General features: G+C 38.8%; 1 protein-coding gene across 6 annotated transcripts in view; it reads right to left on the reverse strand.

The window, feature by feature from the left end:
* Positions 1-1,214: 1,214 nt before the first annotated feature.
* Positions 1,215-26,222, reverse strand: part of LIFR (LIF receptor subunit alpha) — a 106,761-nt gene continuing 81,753 nt past the window's right edge. For all 6 annotated transcript variants that reach the window (XM_039347934.1, XM_039347932.1, XM_039347931.1 and 3 more), the window contains 5 exons: positions 25,414-25,581; positions 12,180-12,323; positions 9,734-9,827; positions 8,888-8,963; positions 1,215-7,577 (listed from right to left, as the gene is read on the reverse strand). In XM_039347934.1, coding sequence (XP_039203868.1) covers positions 6,948-7,577; positions 8,888-8,963; positions 9,734-9,827; positions 12,180-12,323; positions 25,414-25,581 — 1,112 coding nt within the window. In that variant the 3' untranslated portion in view covers positions 1,215-6,947. The remainder of the gene's footprint in view (positions 7,578-8,887; positions 8,964-9,733; positions 9,828-12,179; positions 12,324-25,413; positions 25,582-26,222) is intronic.

Genomic DNA, 26,222 nt, shown 5'->3' on the forward strand with positions numbered 1-26,222 from the left:
CAACCTTGAATCCTTGCACAACCAAAGAGGTAGAAGTCTAAGCCCTGCTAAGTTCCATAAAATATTATCTGGTTGTTATCTGGGAAGGCAAGTAATCTGGGAAGATTCTTGTAATATAGATAGAATACAATAAAGTTGCTGCCTGGATCTTTCATAAGTGGATCTGGTTGCTTGTGCCTGTGATTGGGTAATGAAATATCTGCAAGCAAACCACCAAGCTTGGATAGCACCAAGAACTCCACATTTCAACCCTGAGCTACAGATATTTTCTAATGAAACAAATTTTTACTGAATATTTAATTAAATATCCAGGCCTAAAACTGGCAGAACATGGTGAAAATCATCTCAATGTAGCATCATTTAGTAAATTGGTTACACATTGAAGACTATTACCCTTATTCTGCACCAAGTACTTTAAATTCTTAAATGTACTTTTTGTTCAATCCCATATAATTTTAAGAGTCCTTCAAATTTTGTGCCTTTAGAAGAGAGACTATGCAATTTCTGAACTTCTGCAACTGTCACAAATGTAAAAGCAATCATGAAGCTCAAATCTTGCTTAGGCATGCAATTGTAGTCTTCGTATGCCCTTGCTTTGGAAGTAGCTCCATGCATAAAAATTAGCCTACATTTTCCCATCAATTTTTATTCAGTTAAAAAGAAAATGAAGTTTATTTAAGAAAGAGAAATAAATAAACAGATTAAATAAGGGACTTTATGTCTGAGGTGGCCAAGACTTGAGAGTGAATATTGCATTGCACTAGCATATCTGGCTCCCCACACTCCCATCTATGTTTTTTTTTTTTTGAAGAGAAGTCCTGGATACCAGGATTGCTTCACTTTCACGAAGGCTTAAGCAGCACATCTCCCACAAGTGCCTTACAAAACAACCATCGCCACCCTAAGAGTTAAGTAGATGCTACCTTGGTTCTGTCTTTGTGTAAGGTGATGCCTTATGTCAGGAAGCATTTCTGAAGATGGCCATCACCAGAGGTGATCATAATGGCTTTGTAGTCATGGCAAGCAAAAATTTTACTTTGTTTGGATTAGAGCTAGTTTTCAATTACTTGGAGAAGAAACAGGCTACAACTAGAAAGCAATTAGTGCCCCAACAAGGTTACTAAAAGCCTGCTATCCCACATTATGCTTTTATTGAGTAAGAACTGCAAGATTACAGAGGCAGAAACAAAAACGAAAAGAAAAAAAATCCACACTTTTAAAGGGTAAGAAAATACATTTATTAAACTTCATGACACTATTTCTGGCCAATATTCTTAATACATGCATATTATAGGGATAAGCACGGTCTGGCTATATGGTAGCATATTAGCTTCATACTCATTCCACATTTAGTGCATTAGTGCTACATTATTTGTATAGTTTAATGTTCCCTCCTCTTTTCCTCCTTGTTTATCCTTAAAGTTATCACTCACTTGATGGGTCTGCTTGGATAGCTTCATTAGCAATCATATAGCTGTTGTTTTGCTCATAATGATGTCTACACAACACTGGCCTCAGTCCATTGATATGTTGCACAAATCTACTCAGAGAGTTTAACACAGCAAACACAGGAAATGGGAAAGTCCTATCAACCCCCTTTGGTTTTAAGATGCATTGCTTTAATACAGAGTTGGATGCAACTCATATTCACGTATTTAAGCTTGTCTTAAAGACTTAACAGGAATTTTCCTAAACTGCAAAGTGATGTCTTTCGGTACAACAATAAACCATTAATCTGTGAGTGAACAAGGTGAAATGGAAAAGAATTTCAGAAATGCAGTTTTGCCAGTTAAATACGTACAGTAGAATAAGAAGAGTAGAATGGTTTACATACATTTTAAGGTTTGCTTATGATACCCGAGCTGTCTGGCATCAGAGGGCCAGAATCAGTAGCCCATTTTCTATAGTCTAGAAGCGAAAAGAAATAAAACTGCTGGACGAGGAAAATACAAAAAAGTTAAGCAACATTGAGTCTTCCAGTTGATTCAATATTACAATGGTTATTTAATATTTCAATAAGCACTGAGATTACCTTCACATTTATTATGTATTATATGTTTAATATGCTGCAGGATTTTGAATAAAAACATTCAGAATTTATTGAGCTATAAAACAATTATATATTATACAAGCATTGTTTTATTTACAATTAACTTCTGAAGAATGTTCCCTAACCCCACCCCACATTTTAGCACTCACCCAATATAGTTCCCCCTCTACATGTTCTTCCTGTCTCTGTTTTATCTCACTGCGGGAGATTTCACATTCACAATGAAGGCCCTCAATGAAGACCATATGACTTCATGGAAAAGTGGCAAGAAATGATAAAATCTACGAATGCTACCATAGAATAAACAATCCATTCACCCAGACACCAAAACTGGTACTAGGTGGTAGTTTGCAAACATTCAACCATCCATTCCACAATGACAGATCTGCTGACCAACAAAGTCCTGATCTGGAAGAGAAGCGTGTACCATTTTGTAGCAGCTCACTCAGTTCATAGAAAGCACAGAACTGTTCAACATCACCCCTGTGAACAGGGAGTTCACTCTAACTGATCACATGATGCTTCTTTGCACGTGCACAACACATGCTGTTCATTTAACTGAGATTTCATGAATCTAAAGCTGCTGTTGTATATACTCCAGGAAACTTTTTTTTAAACCTCTACATCTGAACATGCCAATGATTTGGAGTCCAGTTAACTTGAAGCCTCAGTTCAAATACAGCGAATAGAAACACAAAAGATTCCATGGGGAATAGTTTATTGAACTCCATGGGCACAGCCAGAATCATCAAGTGTTCATGATCATGAAGGGCTTGAAGCAAAATATCAACATCCTTCAAGCCTTACTGAGATTAATGGACATTGTATAGAAGAATACTTTTGAGAAAGACCAAAACTTTCAAAAAGCCACTTTCTAATAGAAGTCAGGTGCCTCTTTTTCTGTTTATCTTTCTTTTGCAAGAAAAATCTGTGAGCAAACAGCTTGCAAACGTATTTGGATATGGCTGTATGGCAGTTTCCACATCTTTAATTCAGCACTTGGGTGGTCATCTTAACTTACGCAAATCATCAGAGAGAAAGACAGGCAATTCTTTTCCTCCAGATATGCCATCCCAGTTAGAGAATACCTATAGGTTTGCTGTGTAAACTGACACATAATGCTGTGCCATTTGCTCCATCTTTACTGGCCCATCTAACTGATTGTCAGGGCCAGGAGTGGAATGAACTAGCCTTGAAAGTTAATATCAAGCATCCTCTTTGAAAACTTTTGATGATGCATGCTACAACATAATAATGGGCACTCAAATCCAAGATATAATGCACATTGGTGTAGTAGTCCCTGCTAATTAGTAAGGGCAGCCCAATGGTTTAATGTGCAATATATTTATTTAAAGGCTAACTCTACCAGTCTATTCTACCTCCAAAGCATGGAACCAATGTACAGCAGAACACTCCCCAGTAAATCTGTGTCTTCACATGAATAAGAAAATCCTCTTTTGCAAAGTTTAGTGTAGCTTACTCTTTCTGATAAATCACTTTTATGAGGTATATCAAAGGATAACTAAAAATGTATACCCATTCTTCCAAACTGCAAATCCAAATTTTAAAAAAAGAGACAGAAGTCCAACTAAAACAAAATTCACAGTCCTTTCCCTCATATGTCAACACATAACAACAAACATATAATGAATTAAATGTAATTATGCCCTTCAAAAAATAAATCCTTTTAAAAACAACAAAATAACTCCCCTCCCACCCAGATGAAATACACGGCTCAATGCTGAAAGGTTCTCTAGAACCAACTGAGCAGCATCCCCATTTAAAAAAAATAAACTTACTGAAAAAAATAATAATGTTGAAATATATCTCCCTTCCCAAACTCTGACATTTTAGATATAAGGATCTCAAAATCTCTCTGAAAACATAAGAATTTCAATTATGTCCTTTATGAGGTATAATATGGATAGTGTTCTTTATACAGATTTTTGTTTGATTTTCCAACACACTTCTCAGAAACAAGAGAACGAACTGGGCTTATGGCTAAATAAAGGAAAACACCATGCAAATTAAGGCAATGTGTGTAGTGCAGAGTCTGGCACCTGAAATTCAGGGTATTTTTACAAAATTATAAACTGGAGGGATATAAATAAATGGAAGTTCCCTTTACTTTCCCCTTCTCTTTTCTAAGATATCAAGCTTTAAATACCATATAGAGCAATCCTTTTCAGCCAAATAGATTTCAACACCCAACATTCTTAATAAGTAACATGTTAACCAGGGAATTCTGAGTGTTGAAGAAAGGTGCCCAGGTTGGGAAAGGTATTTATGGAAAACATTTACAAATCTGGGAACTTTTGCACATTTCAGATATGTTGGGATGGATCACTCTCTTGAAAAGGGGCAATTTCTCACAGAGATGCTTTCTTTCCAAGACACCAGCTTTACACTAAAGACATACACATATTAATCTCTTACTGCCCGGATACATACATTCATTTCACCACACATTTTATTAAAAAACTGTATTGAAAATAAGCAGCACTTAGCAGGATCTAATTCCGTCAAACCCTGGAAAGCTGCAAAAATAGTTTAATAAAAAGAAGGCCACTGTGTTAATTGTAAAAGCAACATTCCATCTTTGGACTGGAAAATTTGTTGTTACTATCAATGCAGATACCGCAACTGCTATCTCTGACAACGGAGATTTCAAAAGACTTACAAAAATGTAATAGTTGAGGGCAAATACTATTAACATCTTTTTAAAGATGATGAATATGGAAACCGAATAGGAGTATCAAAGCATTAAATAAAAGCGCCATACATTAAAGGCACACTCTAAACTTGACCATTTTCTGAAAATGCAAGATTAAATCAAACTTCCATCCATTTTTAATCATTTAACTTAAAATGACTTAAAAAGACTATCCAAATATGGTAAACCTGAATATAGATAAGGTGAAGATAACTTGGAAAAAATGGGTTGTCTCCACAGGAAATGTTAAATTGCTAATTACAAAAGCTAAATTGGTTAATCACCTCAAAGAAGTAGAGTGTATATATATCAGTTTAATGAGTTGTGTGAAACTGCAGTTTTACATGTGTGAGAAATACACTCTTAAGTGCAAAGATTTGTTTTAAAACTAGTCCACCTGATAGTATCCAAAAGAACTAAATTGTTTGGTAGTGTTTTATAGAGGAATTTCAATATCTGCTCATGAAAGCACAATTTGCTCCCTAGTTTCTCCCTGTAAAAGTTTCCAGGGAAATTCAGAGTTGGAGGCAACTGAGTATTGTAGTTGGCCATTCCCCAAAGCAAATGGTTTTCCCCAGAGATGATGATAAGCTGCTGAAGGCTGATTCCAAAATGGTATTTATGCAGCCTATGATTTTGGAAGACTGTTGCAACATAAGAGTGTGGATGACATGGGAAAAACATTCTGCTCTCTCTACAGTTTCTGGCATGGTATATCTTTCTTCACTGCCCTCTTTCCCAATAATTTCCCTTTCCTTACACCCCTCTCAGATATCACTAAAGTCCCAGTATGACACATGCTAATCCCTATCTTTCCAGGGCCTTTTCTCCCTTCTCTCAGTCACTGCTGCCACCAGTGGGCATATCCCACTGATGTATCTAGCACCATCCTTTTCTTTCTCCCATGACATGCTGATGTTGTGGCTCTTTCCTTGTGTCCCCGAACTGTTTTTGCTCAAAACAAAAAACTTTTCCTTTAATCCATGCTCCAAAATGCACATAGTTCAGTTGGGGTCACAAATCACATAAAATGAACTGTCCTACCTATAGAGTGTATGGAACATTTTGCACATCTCTGTGGCCCAGTCTCATTCGTCAATATTTTCTGAAAGAGACATAGAAGGGGCATTGGGGTCCTCTGTATTCCTAAAACCAAGTATTCAGTAGGACATCTAGATCCACAGAATCCACATGAGCGCTAGAAAGTGGGATGTCAGGAAGGCAGTTTGTAATCTATCCGGTTTAAGGTGAGGACATAGCACACACTGTATTTATTTAAGTATGGAAAAATAAAATTTATTAAAAAAATATTCTAGAAGTCCAACATTTATCTATACCTGACTAAGCTTTAAAATCAGTGTTACACTTGTGTTGTATCCTGAGTCAAAATTATTGTATATACATGCATACAGCAGGCTCATAAACATAACACTGCAAGCTTTGATTGGCAAGCAATCTAAATTGGCTCTACTGGAATTAAAAGGGAACAAACTGCCTTACACCACAGTTCTCCAAAGCAGCTGGAAATCTAATGCCACAAAACCATCAGCAGCACTTGTGTAGTGTTGGATGCTGTAGTGTTTCCCTGTGATCTTGTAATGTTTTGGTGACTGGGACTTTCAGTGTCTGGCTGGAACTTGTAGTGTATGGGTCCTGTAGTGTTTCACTCCTGTAACTTCCATCTGCGGTATGTTTAGCAATAAGATCCTGTAACAAAGATTGACCTAAATATACTTTCTTAAAATTTAAACATATTCTTGATTAGACAAGGTCCCAAATCCTGAACACACCTGCATATATATGTATCCCTTTGAGGCTTAATAGACATTTTGATACCTGCGGAAATAATGTTTGCTTCTATTTGCTTATGTTTCCCCTGGCATACTCAGAGTAGGAAGTCATAAATATAGTCACAAATAAAAAAACATTGAACCTGACTGACAGCATTCGGCCAGGGCAGAGTAAAAGGAAGACTGTTGAAAGGCAATTGCAGACTGGTTGCTGTTCTTTGGTTTTAGAACTACCTTCCCTGAGACACTGTGAATTAGCATCTCTACTAGTTATAAAATGTCCACTGTAACTTTGAGCTTTACCAAAATAAAATAATAAACGCTCTGGGACAGTACTTCCAAAACTGCTAACAACCAGTTCCAAGCAAACAGCTATTTCCAGGGCAACCGTGCCTTACTCATTTGATTTGGTGTGAAATAAGTTAGCAAAAGACCATCCTGAGTTAATAGCTTTGGGAGAATCATCATCCTCATCTTTAGGAGGAATCAAAAACTGCCGAGAATTAATTGAACAAGGGCTCCCAAATGAGACATTTTCTGTGAATTCTGGAGAATCTGGACAGTCTGTATTCCAGGAGGATGCATTTACTTGTGGTCTATAGCCTGCACCCTTGTCTGAGTTCTCTTCTGTTGTTGATGTTTCCTCCAATTGTCTGAAATTATTAACTGCGAGTTGCATTTGTGGTTTATAACCTGCTGAAATCACACAGTCAGTTTCTAATTCTTCATTTGGTTTAACTGGAGCTGGATACATTGACTCGACATCAATATAAACAACCTGGGAAGATGCTGCAGATTCATCCTCTGGTGGATTAGATATGACTTCTTCAATGATTGGTGGACAATAGGAAACCACAACGTGGCTCCCTGATTCAGATTCCAAGCCATCTTCAGGAGGATCTTCCATAACAGGTGATGTAATGGCTGTGTCTTCAATCTTCAGACCCTGGGATTGGGATTGAATTACTTCAATATTGTTGGGAGTACATGGGTTCATCTCCAAGGTTTTAGAATTACAGTTCCCCTACAATCAGAAAATAAAATAAGCTTGGTATACTCAGCACTTGCAAATGTAAATAAACTGCATTATTTTGGAGTGTAAAGAAAATTACATGTCTTTTCTTTTTATTGCTGATTTGACTTTCTTTTTTCTTTTTTAAAAATGAACTGTTTATTCTTACATGAATATTTTATTTTAGCTTCAGGTGCTGGACAGTGATTCTAAAAAATATTCCAGATTTTTATGCAATGCTAAATATTGCAAATTTCACATCATCTTCCATCAAGCCTGGGATTTTATTTTGCTGCAAGCCAGCTAACTGATTAATAGTAGAAGGTTGATTTACACAACAATAGCCAAAGCAATGACATGCTATTTAATTAAGAATGCTGCTCAAACCTTCACAAACTTGGGCATTTATAAAAAATTTGCAAATAAGATCTAACTTAAATGATAAAAATGTAAACTATTTATCAATATATTCATGGACAAGCCAAGAATTTTAGGCACACAATACAATTCCAAAACTAGGTTTGTCTTATCCATGGATGGGCCTATCCAAAAGTATACATGGTAATACTCTTTTAAAATACCCTTATATATCTTAGATGACTGTTGTGAAAATTTTAAATGGAATTTGATCTGGAAAATAACATTTATTTATACAAAACAGGGGGGGGGGGAATGAAGTTCTTCAGAATATATTGAAAAAAACATGCAAAAATTTCAAGGACCTACTGATAGCACATTTTATGATATTTTAGCTAAAAATTTGAGGGCCAGTTTATATTACTACTTGATCAAAACCTATGCATTTCATTAAGCATTTAGTGGGCTGAACAAAGCAATTGATAATTAGAGGTTTTAAAAATTAACTAAACATTGTCATTCCATAGCTATCTGTTAGAAGCCACAATGATATGACATACATCAGTAATTTTCAGCCCCAGGAATTTTAAGATTTATGGTCTTCAGCTGCTGGGCAATCTTGGTAGTTGAAGTCCATACATTTTAAAATAGCTGAAGTTGAGAAACACTTGAAGTTATTATGAAAATATGCAAGCTACATTATGTCTGTCACTTTTGTCATGATTATTCCTTGCCCCCCTATGGATGCCCAAAAATCCTGAAGTTACTCCTGCTACCAACTCATTCCTTCAAGACCTGAAGACACATTTTTTAGTCCTTGCATTCATGCTAAATCTTAAGTGAAGAAACACAACATCCTTTCACTCTGAAAGTGAAACATTTTCTTTGTCTTGCCCTTCCCCAATCTCATCCCATCCATCACTATTCTTATGATATTATTTGAATGGTAAAATGGAACAGATTACCTCTGAATCTCTTGGGAAATCTAAAGCTTTGGAGTGTTCTGGGTTTGGAATGTCAGGATAGAAGACTTCTTTAATCCTTTTGAAATAAAGGAAGCAATGTTAATTCATGAATTGCCATCAAACCTCCTGAAATATTTATTTTCAGTATCAAAATGAAACACATTTCCCCTCTCCTGTTTTTTTTCTCCCCAAATCAATCACTCATTAAAAAATGTATGTGGGGCTGGGAGGAACTCCAAGTTCCCAAAGATGGGTCTTGAGCAATGGACATTTATAGAGATTTTTGAAAGATCCTTGGCGTTCCTTAAGCTTGGTTGCTTTCTTGCACACGTTTCATTACCCAAACTAGGTAATTTCATCAGTGCAGCAGTGGTAATAAAAAATCTGCAAGAAAACAACCAAGTTCAGAAAGCACCAAAGACCTCTCATTTCAATTCTGGGCTACAAACATTCTCCTTTACTGATAGTTTTGTATCTTCATATTCTTAAACCCCACAAGAAGCTTTGAATGAACTTCAGGAGTCATTTCCCCTTCCAAAAGAATACCTAGAGGGGTTTATTTTAGCATCAATCAACTTGCAATTATGAGCCTGGCTGTATCAGTATCCTCAACAAAGCTGCCACATAAATTCCAGTGGCATCTCCCAAAATCTTGCCCAGTGAAATGTAATTCTTGGAGTGCAGATTTAGCGTGTGCCTATTATCAATAAACCTTCACCTATATGGAACATAAAGTTTATATCGCATCTGGAGTGTATCTAATAGCTTAATGCAAGAACATACGCCAGAATCTGTTTCTCTTTGCAGAAGAAAAACAAAATTAAGATGGCTGAATGCCAAAGTTACCATTCCCTCTTCCTGTAGCAGAGGATCCCGGTTACAACTGCCAACACAAGAACCACAGACACCGGGATAATTATGGCAATGATCAATCCCAAAGCTGAAAAGTATAAGAGAGAAAAAGCTATTAAGAAAGCAATGTTTCAGTTAGTCAGCAATTTCCCTCAAGCCTATGGAACAATTTCCTAGAATGTCTTTCGACATTAAGTCAAATTCTCAGAAAATAACCAATGTTGCTTTAAACAGTTTAATAGAAATTGAAGTAGTTGATTGGAAATGGCAAATTTCCCTCTTGCTGTTTATGCACAAAGAAAGAGTTAAAATACTCTATTCATTACTGATATTTTTGAGGGACAATTCTATAATTTAAATTACCTAATTAAATAACAAAATAACAGAATAAGTCAAGACAACAACAGCAACAACAAAACATATGCAGGAGTATCACAAGCATCCAGAAAACATTTCCTTCCTTCATTTAAATTTCATATTCCTAACAAAAGAAATGGTAGAATCGGTGACACTAAGCAAAAAGATTATTGACAAAGCTGTGATACAATTTCAAAAATATACAAGCTAGCTTTATGCTTGATGAACCTCTTGTAAATATATTGGAAAGAGTATTTTTATTTTTTCTGTTAATTCACGTCTCACATTTTGACCTCAGTTTAATTCATTGAATTGGACCAATGAACAATACCATCTCTTTCTCTTATTTTAGCTTCCTATTTATAAGGATCTGTCTTTAACAACTATTCTTCTCTCTTTCCATAGATAACTTTAAATATATGAAAAGTGCCCCTACCCATTATTCTGGATTCTATAGTCTTCTTTCACTTCACTTCCCCCGTAACCCTAAAGATGTTTTCATACTAAGGTAAAGGTAAAGGTTTCCCTGGTCCAGTCATTTCTGACTCTAGGACCGGGGTGGCGAATCTATGGCACGCGTGCCACAGGTGGCACACAGAGTCCTCTCTGTGGGCACACGCGCCATTGCCCCAGTCCTAGGCCTTCACTAGGGTTTTATAAAACCTTTTCGCTTTAGGCCTCTGCCGCCGTGTGCAAAAAAAAGGTTCACTAAATCAATCAATTTCAATTTCTCACAGAAAAAAAAAGATCTCGCAAAGTTGGAATTGATTGATTGAACTTTTTAGTCCCACCCAGTCTGCCATTACCACCAAAGCCATGCCTACCCAATGGACCAGGCCCACCCAATGGACCAGGCCCACCTGGCACCCAACAGTGGCTTTTGGGTTGCAGTTTGGGCACTCAATCTCTAAAAGGTTCGCCATCACTGTTCTAAGGGGTGATGCTCATCTCCATTTCCTAGCCAAGGGAGCCAGAGTTATCCGAAGACACTTTCATGGTCATGTGGCCAGCATGAATATATGCCAAGGCACATGGAGCAGTGTTATCTTCCCACCGAAGTGGTACCTATTTTTCTAGTTGCATTTGCAAGCTTTTGAACTGCTAGGTTGGCAGTAATTGGGCAAGAACAGGAGCTCACCCTGTCATGTATTGCTTGGGTCTCAAACTGCCAATCTTCTAATCAACAAACCCAGCTTCTTAACTGCTAGGCCACTGCATCCTCTCTGTTTTTATACTACTGAGCCACATTCCATGGTTCCCCTTTCCCCTTTTTATTTATTTATAGATTTAGATCCTGCCTCTAATTGTGGTGCTTACACTTTTGCATTTAATCCTCACAACTACCATTCTGAGATTGATGGGCTGAAAGGAAATGAACCATCCCAAGTCATCTAGTGAACTTCCATAGCTGAAGCTAAACTTGAACCTGGACCTTCCCAACCTTAGTTCAATCCCTGAACCACTATACCCCATAGGCCACTATACCATATAGGCCACTCCAGCCAGCATTTCCTCCATTTGCAGCAATTAATGTAGCCAGCCAGCATCCCCACCTCCACTTTTTCACATAAAAAAGGATAAAAAAGAAAATGGCTACTAGGTGACTCCATAGCAACTCCCCTATCTCTACACTGAGGAGAGCCAGAAAGCAATAAGTGGTAAGGCACCAGGCTATTTTTGTTGTTGTTGAAGACAGCAGAACAAATTATAGGAAACAGGAGGTGGAATAAAGTGTGTACTCCTCCTGGTGAGGAACCAGCCAATCCAATAACAGAAGAGAAAATCTAAGAGAACTGCCACTTTCTGATACTAATGGCTCCTTTCTGAAGACCTCCAGAAACCAGGCGTAAAAACCAACCTTACAAGCTTTGTAACAACTTAGTTATACATTACAAGAGCCCTGGAATTTTAACAAATATCATAAGTAACTGTGATGAACAATATTAATGACATGATTCCCTTTGACAAACATTGAACCTCAGTCTGATGCTTACTAAGGACTACACACCATTAACCCATTTGTTCTAACAACTCATGACAATGCCTAAGTGCAGAACAAACATCCAATTGTCTCATTATTTACCGTTTTCCTTTGTAACCACATACAAGGCTTTACGAGGTCCATATCCTGCAGCTGTATAGGCTCTTAAAGTCAGATGGTAACCGGTTTTCCCTTGAAGGCCTGATACTGTCATTGAATCTTTATTTAGATCAGTAATGTTCATTTCTGTGTGTCATGATTGCAAGAAAAAAGGGGGAGAAGAAAAAGAATTAGGAAATGTCATAAAACAACAGAAAGCACATTTATAAGATGGTGACCATCAACATTTTATATACGTAAATATGAGGTCCTTGTTACTCTCTGAGCTTGGCTGCTTTCTTGTAGATCAGAGGTGGGGAACTATGGCTCTTTTATGACTTGTGGACTTCAACTCCCAGAATTCCTAAGCCAATATGGCTGGCTCAGGAATTCTGGGAGTTGAAATCCCCAAGTCATAAAAGGGCCATAGTTCCCCACTCCTGTTGTAGATATTTCATTACCCAACTAGGTAACATTATCACATCGTAACTATCAATCACCATCATCATGTACTGATGATGGTAGCTAGTTTGATAATGAACAGTCTACAAGAAAATTATTAAGTTCAGAGAACACCAATGACTCCACAGTTCAACTCTGAACTACAATAATCTCTTCCATAAATACATAAATGATACCTGTAAAAATATAGTAAAAAATGGAGCCTAATTATGGGTCACACAAAACATAAATTCAACTGAATTCAAGTGGAAGTTTTCTCTAGACTTGTTTTCAAATCCTGGGACTCCTGAAAGAGAATCGTTGATTTTTTTTTGTAAACCCTCTTTTCCATATTAACTGCATATCAAGCTGCATCCACATAGTTTATGCACACATAATACAAAAACAATCTTTAAGGAATCATGCATAATCACATCAAGGTTTGCTTGCCTTTTCATGAAGACATTAGTAGCATGACAGAGAATGCAAAGAGAGGGCAAAAAAATGAAAGCTGAGCAAATGAAATGATCTGATTTGGGAATTAGTAGAAATATAATGTCTCAGGAGAAACACCTTTTAAATCATATGTATGATAAAGTAGAATAATTCTTCCACCAACACTGATGGGGTAAGCCACTAGAACAGTGATAGTGAACCTTTTAGAGACCAAGTGCCCAAACTGCAACCCAAAACCCACTTATTTATTGCCGGGTGCCAGGTGGGCGTGCCCACTGGGTGGATGTGGCTGTGGTGGTCATGGTAAATTGAGTGGATGTGGCCAAGGTGGGCGTAATCACCTCAATGTTGCTCATGGGGAGGGACACCTGTGGGGGCTGGGCAGGTCGGGGGTGCCATTGTCACAGGGCAAGGTGAGGCAGGGGCCAGGGCAGTGGCTGCCTGACACCATCGGCCCCTGCACACAGAGGCCAGCGAGCGCATGGGTGCTGGGATGCATCCAGCCATGTGGGATCTCGGCAAGTTAGCGGGCAGCTGGTTGAAGTGACGGTTGCCATCTCCGGGGCATGGCATGCGTGCCCACAGAGAGGGCTCTAAGTGCCGCCTCTGGCACGCGTGCCATAGGTTCGCCACCACTGCACTAGAATATAAATTGAGAGCAAACCTTTCTCTTCATTAGCACTGAAGATGTTACATAGTAATGAAATGTCTTCAAGAAAACCACCAAGCTTGGAAAGCAGCAAGGACCCCTGCAATCATACATTCCAAAATCTCCAGCCATGGTTTTCAACCCTTTCTTCCTCATCGGTTAGCATTTTACAACCAATCAGGATGTTCTATTTTCAACAGACTGTTTTGAAATATGTTCCTGTAAGGCTTTTGACTATAATGATTTCTAACATTTCTGCCAACTTTGCAGTTTCCTACAAACCCGGTATTTCCACTCAAATGTGGAATAGCAAGCAGTCCACAATAAAAAATAAACACACTATCATTAGAACATAAAATTCTCCTGGTTAATTTTAGGACAAAAATATTCAGAAAATAATGAAAGGATGGTGAAAGGTCACTTAGCATTATTAATTAAACTTGTTCAAGATTTCTGCTTCATAAATTTAATTAATAATGCTAAGGGGTCTTTTCTGCTTAATTGAGTTGTTATGAACGCAGAAACTATGTTACTTGGAGGAAACTAAACCCCTACTATCTAGTCATTGCAACAGATTGCAGATGTGATCCCATTGACAGTGCAGATCATAAGGCTACTCCTTCCATTTTCCTATTTATGTTCCAGTAATCATGTTTTAATGCTATCTCATAGATTCAAGATGCCTGAATCCTATATTTGTCTAACCCTATCACATCACATGGAAAGGAGACCAAGATGGTTGTTTTTCCCATCAGCTGGAGCAAATAAGTAAGGGAAACAAAACCAGGAAAATCCACCCATCACTTTCCTAAATTCACCCCACAGTACAACTGTAAGGAAAGCACTTATGGGACAGTTTTGTCCTTAAGCAGAATCCTTAAGCAGCTTGTAGAATTTTGGGTTTCTCTGACTTTTGGGATAAGAAACCCAGGATAAAAGTCAACTTAGCCAATGGAAGTATTCTCCCTGATCCAATTTCCTGGACATCATATATTGTAGCATAGCATACTATGCTATGCCAATATCATCATAGATGAAATGTTCTCCTTGGTGACTACAATACTGAAATGTGGAGTATCCTATCTAGCATTGACAAGAAGCCTGTATCAATAGGATTGACTGAGGATCCATTGGCAGGACCCATTTTTTCATAACCATAATCATTTCAGAGTTCAATGGGTCAGTTTCCAATTGATCTTTTGTTCTGATAACAGCTATATCAATATACAGTTGCAGCTATTATTATACCAGTTGCATAATACACAGGAGATTGGTGCAGATGAATGTCTGAGGAACTAATTTTTAAGCATATATTTGAAGAAAACTCTCAATTACTCCAGATCATAGAAGACAGCACCCACTTTGGGATGCCTTGAAGCAAAACTTTCAAAGTACTGCCTCTGATATAACAGGATACAGAAAGTAAGGGGTCCTCCAACATGAAGACACGTTTGTCAGGCAGATTGGACAATCTCTTGAATGGAATGACGATTTATGAGGAAGGGTTCTTTTGTGTCAAGAAGAGGGATCTGCAGAGCAATACAGTTCATCTGAACCACACCTCCTTCTCTGAAAAGAACCTGACACAGACTGGAATCTGCTTCCTGTACTTGTTGACAAATGATCCTTAGGGTTATTTGCTCTTGAGCAATATTTAATCTGCAAGCTAAGGCCAACTGTAACACAGAATTGATTGAAAGATCTATTAGTGATAATTGATTGAGTCAAGACGATATAAAACTGGGCCTTTGGGTATTTTAATCACCAATGCTTATAGCTGATGGAATATATGTCTGATGATGAATATCTGAGAGGAATATTTTATCCCAAAGGTAAGTATTTGATCAATAACCTTATTATAGTAGGAAATTAACTTTGTTTTAAAAAATAAATGGTACTCAAATTGCAATAGGAAATCTATTTTATTAGTTTTAGTCAATAAGCAATTCCTACTCTTATTATAATAGGAAATTATTTTAAATAGTGAAATATTTCCCACAAGTTTCTTTACCCACAAAAGTCTGTCTCGTTCCTTTCAACTTTCTACAAATGCAAGCAAACAAGAGAAGGAATCTGTATTCCATTAATACAGTTGCCTAGTAAATCTTGCAAACATTTCTTCTTTCAGTGTAGCGAACCCCTGTCTTTTTCAATAAGCACGTTCAGTTTATCTTGCAGAATTATTTCTGGATGCAGAGTTCTCTCATCCAGGAAGACCATATAGTTTGTCTTCCAAAATAATCTCTGAATGCAACATAATGTCTCATTCAGCAAGCTCATCTAGTATATCTTGTAAAATTATCTGAGTGCGTTGTAGTACTGTCTTACCCAGAAGAAATATCTGGCAGATTTTGCAAAATAACACCTGAGAACACAGTTGTGTTACTGTATCAATACAAATGCTTAATAAATCCTGAAAAAGTATAGCACTGTCCCATTCTGTAGATTCACACAGTAAATCTTAGGGAAAAAATGTTTTCCAGTTAATTCTAAGTGTCACTTTAATCAGCTAGCATGCTTAAATAAATGTAGAGGGGAAAAAAAACACACTGAAGTGTACCTCAGTGTTGTCTCATTGTATTAGCATGTTTAGTAGATTTTGCAAAATTATTTTTGCCTACACCATACTTTGTCTCTTAACACGCCAATTAAATCTGCCAAATTTATTTTTGGCTGACTGAAATAAAGTTCCATTGCTCACATTTAAATATTTGGCTATTTCATAATTTCTTCTGCACACCAGAAGAAAAAAGAAAACAGATTAGTAATAGGGATTGCTTTTTTTAAAAAATAGATTCATATATATTTGTATATAGTTATACCTTGCAGCTGTCCTACCCAATAGGAAAGGGGAGGGGGGTTGCGTGGAGCAGTCAAAACAAAATAAATTGAATCATCTTTACATCAATTTTTACTTTTATGAATGGACATTGCTTCCTGGTTAATCCATCCGCTTATAAATTCATTGTGGGCTTTAATTTAACTTTTACTTTATTGACAGTATTAATGTTTTAACAGGCCTATAGTCTGGGAATATTATATAAATTGTCAAAAACAATATCATATCAATTCTGACCAAACAGCTTCTACCTTTAACAGAGTAATCATGTCAGCAGTTTAGATATGCTGATGAAAGTAATAATGGATGTGTCAACTTTAGAATGAGCATAGATGCAGCTATCTTTTTCCTTCTCATTCCTAGTTGCCACATAGCATGGAGGGAGGGGTTTGCCAGGTATTGCGCTAGACAAAACAGACTTTCTTATTCGGACTTTCTTTCATGGGAACCAAGACTGCAGGCTGGGCATTTCATGAAAAGCCCGCCAACATGCTGAGTGAGGAAACATAATTGCTTGCATAGCTTTGGGGGTGTGATTTTTACCAAGCTGGATCTAAGAGAAGCTTATTATTGGATCCAGGTTAGGGAGGGGCATGAATGGAAAACAGCCTTTAATTGCCCTTTGGGGAGTTTTCAATTTAAAGTGATGCCTTTTGGACTGCAAGGGGCCTCTGCTGTAATTATGCAATTGATAAATCAAATACTACATGATCATTTGTACAAAAGGGTTTTACTTTATCTTGATGACATTCTTATCTACAGTGAAACCATAGATGAGCACATCAAATTAGTCTGTGATGTATTGAAAAAACTACTGAAAGCCAAACTGTATACAAACTGTCAAAATACAATTTTCACTAGGCACGCATTGACTACCTGGAATATTGGATTTCAAATGAGGGAGTAGAAATGGATCCTGCCAAGGTCAAAGCAGTTTTGGAATGGTAGCCCTTATGCACCCGTAAGCAGCTTCAAAGCTTTCTAGGGTTTGCCAACTTTTATCAATTAATTCCTTCTTTTGCAAGGATAGCTATGCTAATCACTGACTTACTAAAAACAGGCAAAGGGGGGGAAAACCCCGACCTTGTCAGCCATTGCAATGGTCATTTGAAAACCTAAAGAAATTCTTTGCAGCTGAACTGATCCTTAAACATCTTGACCCTGGGCAACAATTCATCATTCAAGCTGATGCAAGTGACGTGGCTATGGATGCTGTTCTGTTACAAAAAAATCACAGAGGAGAATTACAACCTTGCACTTACACTTTCTGGAAATTGAGACCGAGAGGAGGTGGGTGGTTTGGGAGAAAGAGGCTTTTTCAGTTTGTTGGGTGTTGCTGACATGGCATCATTTCTTGGAAGGGGGGGGGAATTACCTTTTGAAGTGTGAACTGATCACAAAAACTTAGAGGCTCTCAAAACCCCTCGTAAATTATCCCCCAGGCAAGTTTGATGGGCTCAATACTTCAACCATTTTAATTTCACCTTAAAATATATTCCTGGGGGCCAAAACTTCCTGGCGGATGCCTTGTCCAGAATGCCCCAGTTCAAAGGCAACAGAGAGGAAGTGATTAATTCCATTATTCTTTTGCCTACATGTCCTGATGATCGATTGTTAAAGGAACTAAAGGAGAAGTTAGAGACTGATGCCTGGTTCAAAGATAACAGATCTATATTGACTTTAAGAGGGGGATTAGCTTGGGAAGGTTCTAAATTATACCTCCCAGAAAGCCTCAAACTCCAGGTGTTGCAACAGAGTCATGACGCTAAGCAATGAGTCATTTTGGATTTTTAAAAACATTGCATCTAGTGCGGAGGCAGTTCTGGTGGCCGAAAATGAAAAAAGACATTGAGAGTTATGTAAAAAGTTGTGCTACTTGTGCTACCATGAAAAAATGTCCTGGAAAACTGCCAGGTTTATTGCAGCAAGTGGCTGACCCCTCTCAGCCTTGGGAGGAGCCATGGATTTTATAGTAGAGTTACGTGAGAATAAGGGAAACACTGTGATAAGGACTGTGATTGATTTATTTTCCAAACAGGTACATTTCATCGCTTGCTCAGGATTTCTTTCTGCCCAGAAACTAATCAAACTGTTTTTGCAGCACATATACCGGCTCCATGATGCCCCAAAGTGGATTATCTCTGAAAGTGGAGTGCAGTTTACTGCAAAATTTTGGAGGGAATTTGTTAAACTGATTGGGCCCTCTCAGGGGCTTTCATCTGCTTTTCATCCAAATACTAATGGTGCCGCTGAAAAAGCTAACACAATGATGGAACAGTATCTCAGATGTTATGTGAATTACCAGCAGTAGAATTGGGCAGACCTTTTACCTTTTGCAGAGGTAGCTTACAATAATACTGTGCACAGTAGTAATGGTCTCACCCCATTCAAAATAGTGATGGATAGAGATTTTTTGCCCATGCCTGAGTTCCCACAGGAGCCACCTACTTTCCAAACCTTGGACCAATGGGTGACATCGTTCCAGGGGGAGTTGGGTAAACATGAAGAAAGCATTGGCTAAAGCTACAAAGGTTTACAAGGAGCAAGCAGACAAACAACGTTCCCCTTTTTATGTTGGGCAATTAGTTTATCTTTCAATAAAGATATTGAAAGGTTAAAATTCCCTAACAAGAAATTGGGTCTGAAGTTCCTTGGTCCTTTTCCCATTGTCAGGATCACAAACCCTTTGATGGTGGAGTTAAAGCTTCTGCAATTGTTTGGGAAAATCCATCCTGTGTTTCATTGCAGTCTTTTACAACCAGTGTCAGAATCCATTTTAAGACCCATTCTGAAAAAGCCGCCTGGCCCAGTGATGGTGGAGGGAGAGATACATTATGAGATTAAATGTATTTTGGACTCTAGGTTGCACAAGGGAAAGCTACAATACTTTGTCCAGTGGAAAGGTTAGCCCCCTTTCAGAGGCTACATGGATGAAATGTACAAATGTGAAGGCGGATAGGTTAATAAAGGAATTTTATGATAAGTACCCTCACAAACCCCGATGGGATGGATAATCTGATTTCTGTTTTCCCTGCAGGAGATTCTTTCTTTCTGAAGAGGAGCCGACTGTCAACTTTAAATTGAGCATGGTTGCAGCCATCTTTTTCCTTCTCATTCCTAGTTGCCACATAGCACGGAGGAAGGGGATTTGCCAAGTGTTGCACTAGACCAGGGGTGTCAAATTCAATTTCATTGAGGGCCGCATCAGCATTGCGGTTGCCCTCGGGGGGGGGCAGGGGAGCAGGGTGGGTGTGGCCTACTGGGTGGGCGTGGATGGAGTGGGTGTGGCCTACTGGGTGGGCATGGCCAGCTCTACATTGTTCACGTCAAGGGGGCCTGTGGGGGCCTGGGCAGGAGTGGGACAGATCTGAGGGTCTCTGGCAGAAGGGGGTGGGACCGGGGCAAGCGCCAAGGCATGGTCCATTTCTTCATTCCTCAAAAAGGGTGATACCTCCCCAGCATGCACCCAGGGAGCGGGGCCAACAAGGCAGGGGCTGGTTCCTCACTGTTTCTAGACAGCCTTGTGGACTAAGACTGAATGCGTTTCAGCATAGATGGCCACCACAAAATTGTACATTGGCCCCTGGCCAGCCTGGGCCAGGGCCAAGGCAGCAGGGCCATCACTGTTTCCAGGATGGCTTCATGGGTCACTTTGCAGGCCGCATCCAGCCCCTGGGCCTTGTGTTTGACATGTCTGCACTAGACAAAACAGACTTTCTCTCTCGGACTTTCTCTCATGGGAACCAAGTTCATCGGCTGCTCCCCAGACTGCAGGCTGGGCGTTTCATGAAAAGCCCATCAACAAGCTGAGTGGGGAAGCGTAGTTGCTTGCATAGTTTTGGAGGTGGGATTTCTTAACTTTGTATGGGGGAATTGTTATGCATCTCTTCAGACTTGGTTTCACTTTTGAAGTACCGATACTCTGTATCAATAAACACGTTCTTTGAGGAATTTGCAAGCCTCAGAGTTTTGCTTTGTCTCTGTCGATTGGAACCATGACAGGATGAACAGTAACACTTTATTTTATATTCTATCAAATTAAGGATTATTTTTACAGAAACGAAGTTGAATTTGTCGCTATTGTTTGCAGATTTGAAGATAGTAAGATGATTGCTCACAGCTGTATTCTCTCTCTCTTAAAAAATCAATTTTATTTTCTGTATAAAGGTAAGGGTCAGAAAGTAATTATTGTAAAGATTGAAGTTGCCCTCGGTTCCCAGACCAGAGAAAGCAGCTTAGTAAACAAAGAACCAATGGCAAAGAGATTCAAGGTCAAGAAAAGATCAGGCAATAGTCAACTCAAAAAGGAGAAAGGAGAAACAAATGTAGATTTATACAGGTTCACAGGGCAGATTTCCTAAATGAAGAATTTCTTCATAGCTATTCTCGATAACATTGGATTTGTGTACAGAGCTAAAGAGACAGTTTTCTCAACTTTCATGGCTGTTCCTGATATAAACTTAAAATTGGCCTAAGGCGGTTTTGACTGTTGGGGATTAATCCAAATATACAACAGTTCATTTAGTGATCATTCAAATTTACAACAGCACTGAAAATAGTGACATATGACTGTTTTTCACACCTACAACCATTGCAGCATCCCATGGCCAGCTGATCAAAATCTGGATGCTTGGCAACTAGTTCATATTTATTACGGCTGCAGTGTCCCAGGGTCATGTGATCCCCTTTTGCAACCTTCTGACAAGCAAAGTCAAGGGAGAAGCCAGATTTATTTAACAATTGTGTTACTAACTTAACAACAGCAGCGATTCACTTAACAACTGTGGCAAGAAAGTCACTTAACAACTGTCTTGGTTATTAACAGAATTTTGAGGCTCAGTTGTGGTCATAAGTCAAGGACCACTTGTATTTAGATGCCTATGATTATTTCTGTATGTTTATGAGTTTAACAGAAAATAATCAGCAAGCATCACCTCTTACACTCCAACTATTCCTATATGTTTGTATGGGAACATCTGTCATTATTTTCTGGGGAAAAACAGAGGCAGTTAGAAGGCCATCTGCCTAAGGGAGGATCAATTAAACAAAAACACATTAAAACTCTAAAAACCTGGCAGCAAACCTTGGAGGCCTTCCAAATAATAATGCCAGCATTGCAGCAATTCTACAAACCTTTCCCACCACACCAGTATATTGTCACAAACAGGGAATTGGGGAAGTGGAGGAATGAACTGAATGTGAATGGTAATCACATAGGAAATGAGAAGCAGGATGAGGCAAAAGTCTCTCCAACAGAAGCATAGACCCAAAGCAATAAAAGGTCAGGATTTCTCCCATTCATGGAAACAATGGTACCAAGACAGACAGATGTCAGAATTGCAAGCCTTCAATAGAGGGGCTGTGTTGCTTTACTAGTGAAATATATATAGTGCCTTGGTCTGGAAAGCTTTGCAGTATAAAATTGGGGCATTCAAAGACATAAGACTTGTTTAGTAGAGTTCACATTTCATTTCTTAGGTTGCTCCTTAAAGAATGAATTACTGTATACTTTGAGGATAAGTTCTTGGACATCTAGACTCTATAAATCCACCAGACACAGCTTATGCCCTGTGAAGTTCAGGACGTTGACTTTGTCTCTTTCCCCAAAGCTCTCCCTGACTTCTCTTTTGTATACAGAACATGGAGTCCCTTCCTGCTTTCTGCACAGAGAATAGGGTTGTGAAGAAGGAGCTTCTAAGAGAAGAGAGAAAAAAGAAAATAGAAAACTCCACATGGGTTCCTCCATGCAGAGGAAAGGCAGAAAGCCACTGTTTTGTCTCTTCCTGTCTACATTTTTTCCCCAAATGGTTTACGAAGTCTACAGAGCCATGGAATGCAAAGAATCAGTCCTTACAAATATATAACAGATTCAGGGGCAATTAATCATCTTCATTATATGTTTCTTCAAACATTCTAAAAGCACACAGTAATCTCAATCATCTCCAATGAGTCAACATCAACAATATTCTTTTCTTAGATGGGGCTCAAAATCCAATTTAAGAGCAAGAGAGCTGAAGAAGCTTCTTGGATGAGAAGCAAAACATCTTCAAAGAAAAACAAGAAAATCCAGTTGCCTTGTGAAAAAGCATCTTTGGGATAATAATGATGTGGATGACTGAGAATCTCCATCGACATTCAAGAGCAAGGGTTGCCTTGGATTCTTCACTGTCCCTCCACGGAAGCTGAATTAGATGCTGGAAATATTTATTTATTTAAATTTCCTATTTCTATTTCCACATATACAATATAATCAATATATAAATATTATTTATATTAAAATTGATTTAAGATTAAAACATTTTAGATTATAAAATATATTATAAAATTTCTAAAAGGTAAGGAGGAGTGGTACTCATGGGGCCAACAAGTCCTAAGGTTGTTGGTCCCCTGTGCAAGGCCGCACAGCCATATTTTGACCCCTTTGAGGAAGGCTAGGAGCGTGGGGGCCCACCTCTGGGGGCAAGTTGTTCCATAATGCAGGGGCAGCGACAGAGAAGCTCTTTTCCTAGATCCCACTAGTTTAAATTATTTGATTGAAGGGATACACAGCATACCTTCCTTGCCTAAACTGCACCCGAAGAAACATAACGGGTGCACAATGTGGAATTGGGCAAAGGCTCTTCTGACCATGCCTGCTACCTGCTCTTCAAACAGGAGTTGTGAGCCTAAAAGGACCCCAAAGTTATGGACTAGGTCTTTCTAGGGTAGCACAACTCCATCCTGGATACAGAGGAGCCCACTCACAGCCACTCCATCTTAACAGGGTTCAGTTGAACTCTGTTGTTTCTCATCCAGCCCCCTCCAGCCCCCAGGAACCATGAAAGGACATCCACTGCATTACTCACTGCACCCAGGGCAGAAATATATAGCTCGGTATCATCAGCGTATTGGTGATTATATAGAGCAGTGGTTCTCAACCTGTGGGTCGGGACCCCATTTGGGGTCGAACGACCATTTCACGGGGGTCGCCAAACAATGCAGTCTGTCATTTTTTTTCCCCTTTTCCTTAGCTGTGCTACTCCCTTTTATTCTATTGGCTTTTGAAAGCCAATAGAATAGACTCTCTTGAATAGAGTCTAATTCTATTGGCTTTCAAAAGCCAATAGGAATTGTCCAGGCTGTCTCTGCCCTGCTGAGCCCTCCAAAAGTCCCATTCTGCAAACGGTGCTGCACCAGTTGAGTAGTCCTCGACTTACGACCGGTTGAGTAGTCCTCGACTTACAACTGGTTGGGGATCGCGGCATTAAAAAGGTTGAGAACCACTGATATAGAGAGACTGATGATCTCACCCATTGGTTTCATGTAGATATTAAAAAGAAGTAGAGAGCATCAAGACCTTTGATATCCCACAAAGGAAGGGTCATGAATAGAACTTCTCAGTCCCTATTAGATACGGACTTGGAAGAAGGAGATAACTGCACAAAACTGTGCCACTCACCCCCCAAATCCCTAAGATGGTGGATGATACTGAAAGCCACTGAGAGGTCAAGGACAATGAGGATGGACTTACCAGTTCCATCCTGCTCCTGCCAGAAATCATCCATGAGTTCAACCAATGCAATTTTGGTCCCAATATGGAAGGATTCTCCAGTTATGGAGAGGTTTGTGCTGTTCCATAGTTGTTGCAAGTTAATTGTTGAAGTAAATATTATGCTCGGCTTGTTTACTTTCCAACATAAGTTTAATCTAAGCTATTTGATCCAGTTTGTATCACAGTAATGTAAGAGGAGTTTGCAATGTGCAGGAAATATTTCCTTAAAAAGAGTGAAACTACTTTCCAGCAATTTTCAGAGCTAGCAATAGCAATTGCATTTAGATTTATATACTGCTTCCCGGTGCTTTACAGCCCTCTCTAAGCAGTTTACAGAATCGGCATATTGCCCCCAACAATCTGGGTCCTTTGGTGCAGGTGTACTTCTTAAAAGATGGCCTTGTTGGTAAAGCTGTTCTGGGAGCAACCTCTGAAGTTTATTTATCTGTTATCTGTAGTTCCTCTTAGACTATAACCAAGCTTTTCAAGAAAAATGCAGATAGGACATGTCAGTTCCCATTCAGACAGCAAGAGGGCAGGAGACATCTCAAAATATTAAGTTTCTTTAGCCATGCAGCCAATTTTTCCCCAACCCTTTTGAGAGTTTTTTTCATATAATGCATGAAAGCTAAGCTGATTAAACCATGATTTATCACAGTTATGACTGTGACAGAGGCATAGTGCCCATGATTCTTAACCAATATTGTGTATAAACATTTTCAATCAGAATAGAGCTGGAAGGGACCTTGGAGGTCTTTTAGTCCAACCCCCTGCTTAAGCAGGAAACCCTATACCAGGGATGTCAAACTGGTGGCCCGCAGTCCAGATATGTCATATGCAGGCCACACCCACCCTGGCTCCTGAAAGGCAAAAAACGTCGCTATATGTCACGATATGTCACGTGACGCAATTGAGTTTGACACCCATGCCCTATACCATTTTGGAGAATTACTGTATTCTCTTGCAATACAGTATTTATAACCACTATTTGCATCCTCCAAATTCTTGTACGTGTGCTTCATTTCATATTTACAGTCATAATAAGATTTTGTTATCAGTACAACTATCATATAATAAGCACTTTTGTCCATGTTCTGCATAGTACCTGGTAGGGCCATGAAGATTAAACATGAGATAGTTCTGTTCCTTTCAGTAAGCCATGTATAAAAATTACTGTGGAGCAGGAGCGTTTATACATGTGTTTCAATTCACCATTTCAACAGCTTCCCTGTGATTAGATTGCACTGTTGGCTATAATCCTAAAATGAAAGATCACATTTTGGGGGAAAAAATGAAAATAATCCAACTGATATTTTTTTACCTGATTGAAAATATTTTGGTGCTGGGCCATCTTTCTCTCCTTTGGCACAAAGAAGCGCATAACCTTGCAAAAAGCCTCGTCTGTCTTCAACAGATATATTCTTCCATTTCACTGAGATGGAATCAGAGGTGGTATGTTGCACACTAAAATCAGGTGCCTTTTTGGGACCTGGATAGGAAACAACCAAATATTCCTTGAATGTGGAGAGGACAGATTCCCCTCCTGCTCAGAATATCCTCCTCTACCCACTGGAGCAACTGTGCAGTGTTTCACAACCTTAACAATTTTAAGATGAATGGTCTTCCATTCCCCATGTTGGCTGAGGAATTCTGGAAGTCCACCCATCTTAAAGTTATCAAGACTGAATCATTGGCTATAGTGAAGCAAAACATGCCTTTTGCAAACAGAAGGCAATTTTAGGTAGCTGGAACATTCAGAAGTGGTTAAATCCTGAAACAAAATCACTCTTCTTGTTGTCTATGGAGATTCTCAGTCATCCAGATCATGGTTGTCCCAAAGGTGCTTTTTCAAAAGGCAACTGGACTTTCTTTGTTTTTGCTTGAAGATGTTTCACTTCTCATCCAAGAAGCTTTTTCAGTTCTGAACTTCTTCAGAAGAAGCTTTTTTGGATGAGAAGCAAAACATCTTCAAGCAAAAACAAAGTCCAGCTGCCTTTTGAAAAAGCACCTTTGGGACACCCATTTTGTTATATTAATTTTCCAAGAAAATAATACAATTATTGATGGCATTTCACTGTCTATTACCTCAACCCTCTTGGATTCTAATGAACTCCACCCATCTTAAAAGAA

This window comes from Crotalus tigris, unplaced genomic scaffold, assembly GCF_016545835.1.
Source record: "Crotalus tigris isolate CLP2741 ecotype Arizona unplaced genomic scaffold, ASM1654583v1 scf7180000018103.2265978, whole genome shotgun sequence".
NCBI classification, from domain to species: domain Eukaryota; kingdom Metazoa; phylum Chordata; class Lepidosauria; order Squamata; family Viperidae; genus Crotalus; species Crotalus tigris.